The sequence below is a fragment of the Macadamia integrifolia genome, chromosome 9 (assembly GCF_013358625.1).
Source record: "Macadamia integrifolia cultivar HAES 741 chromosome 9, SCU_Mint_v3, whole genome shotgun sequence".
NCBI classification, from domain to species: Eukaryota; Viridiplantae; Streptophyta; class Magnoliopsida; order Proteales; family Proteaceae; genus Macadamia; species Macadamia integrifolia.
Window position 1 is genome coordinate 24,362,383 of NC_056565.1, and position 1,952 is coordinate 24,364,334.

Sequence of the window (1,952 nt, forward strand, 5' to 3'; positions counted from 1 at the left end):
AAAAAAAAAAAAAACCAAAACAAACATGATCATCTGTGGAATTTGGAGAACTAATTTTATCCAAGTGATTGTAGTGAAAATGACATACTGAAGCAAATAAAGTAAATTAGGGAGAGTCAAACTGTCTAATTATTGGTTTGAGGCTGAATTTTTGATTCATTATTCAAAACTTAATTCTGTAGATTTTGTATCTAATTTCTTTAGGTAGGTTCTTTCTTGATGGGATGGCTAGGTGTCGTGTTCAAAGGGGACATATCGCAGGTGTCTGACATCCTAGCTATTGCATTGACAACTGGATATTTGGGAAGTTTAACTACTTTCAGCGGTTGGAATCAAGAAATGCTTCAACTTTGTGTTGAAGGCCATTGGGATCTTGCTGTTATTGGTTTTTTCATAGGTAAATTTTGCACTTCATGATTGCATAGACAAATTATTATTGTTTTTATCTGTTATTGGCTGGTTCACTGCTTCCTATTATTGCAGTTTGGTACACTTTAAAGTTGCTATTATGCTCTAGATTAATGAGCATATGTACAAACTCTGTATAGACCTAATACTAGAAAATTTTCCATCAGATTAATCTTCTTGTGCTCAGTCATCTCACTAAGGTACTTTTCTTTATTTCTTTTTCCAATTGTAGACACAATCCTTGTAGCTGGATCTATCTCTTTGGGTGTTGAAACAGCCAAGGTTTTCAGATGGCTCTTAGGGAAACACATCAGTAGTTTGGGAGATGACAAACCAAAATCAAGCAACTGGAGTGTGAACAGCCTCAAGAGGCACTTAGCAGTTCTGGTGGTTTTGATTTTGATGCTGGGCTTGTTGTGGGCTGTTAGTGGCTCATTATTGAGCAAAGAATTTGATGATGGAGGCAGTAGTGCTTGGCTGTGGCTTGCCTGCATGGTTGGACCCCCAGGTGTGTGGTTGAGATGGTTCTTAGCTCGGCTAAATGGAAGAGGGCTAGGAAGGAAGGGTTTCATGAGCTGGATGCCTTTTGGGACTCTAATTGCCAATGTTGCCGCTGCTTGTGTCATGGCAGCACTTGCGACGGTGATGGATGTGGTAAGGTTCTCTATCCATGTTTGCCTGTATTATCTCAATACCAACAACATGGTTTCAGCATATGTCTCAATATCACTAAGTATAGCTTCATGATCTATGCACTTTTTTTTTTTTTCTTCTGGGGGAGGGGGGTGTTGTGTGTTAAGGCATAAGCCTATACAGATACCAGACATTTTATTTGACAAGGAAACTGTTGATACTACTAGGCCTCTCCCCTCTCCCTTAAATCTTTTTTGTTGCTTCTGATAGAGAAATTTGTTGCAGGTGAATACCCAGAAGTGTGATACAATCGCGACAGGAATTCAGTTTGGGTTCTTAGGGTGTCTCAGTACAGTTTCTACTTTCATGGCCGAATTCCATGCTATGAGAAACAGTAGTCACCCTTGGAGAGCACATGCATATGCGTTGACTACTATATTTGTTTCCTTTGTTTTAGGGAGTTTAATATACACAGTCCCTGTATAGATAAAGAATATGAGTAGCAACTCCAGTCTAGCCTTTGTTCAATATGCTATTAAATCATTGAAGGATGGACATGGACAATACTGAGAGAATCAGAAAAGTATACTGCATCCAATTGCAGTAAACACATTAAGACACTCCAATGGGACCAGGTTTGTTCTTAAGCTGAGATCATCCAATGATTTTTGTTCATACTAATAGAGAACCCCGCCAGAGCCCTCGGCGTTGCCACAAAAGGAAATTGTAGGATCGAATGCAACCCAAAAGATCTAAAGATATATGAAATAAACATCCTGTGTGCCATGAATGATCTTAACAAATGCACTTACTGAAAAAAAAAAAAAAAAACAGACAAACAAACAAACAAAGAGTCCCTATTCAAATGAAATGAATCAAGCCTGACACCAACTCAATCGTAAGTCATGCAA

The 1,952-nt window shown here is 38.6% G+C and overlaps 1 protein-coding gene across 3 annotated transcripts in view; it reads left to right on the top strand.

Annotated features, from left to right (window-relative positions):
* The window catches only part of LOC122088766, a 5,576-nt gene extending 3,971 nt beyond the window's left edge, over nucleotides 1-1,605 (top strand). For all 3 annotated transcript variants that reach the window (XM_042658092.1, XM_042658090.1, XM_042658091.1), the window contains exons 5-7: nucleotides 205-397; nucleotides 641-1,062; nucleotides 1,327-1,605. In XM_042658092.1, coding sequence (XP_042514026.1) covers nucleotides 205-397; nucleotides 641-1,062; nucleotides 1,327-1,527 — 816 coding nt within the window. In that variant the 3' untranslated portion in view covers nucleotides 1,528-1,605. The remainder of the gene's footprint in view (nucleotides 1-204; nucleotides 398-640; nucleotides 1,063-1,326) is intronic.
* The last annotated feature ends 347 nt before the right edge of the window (nucleotides 1,606-1,952 follow it).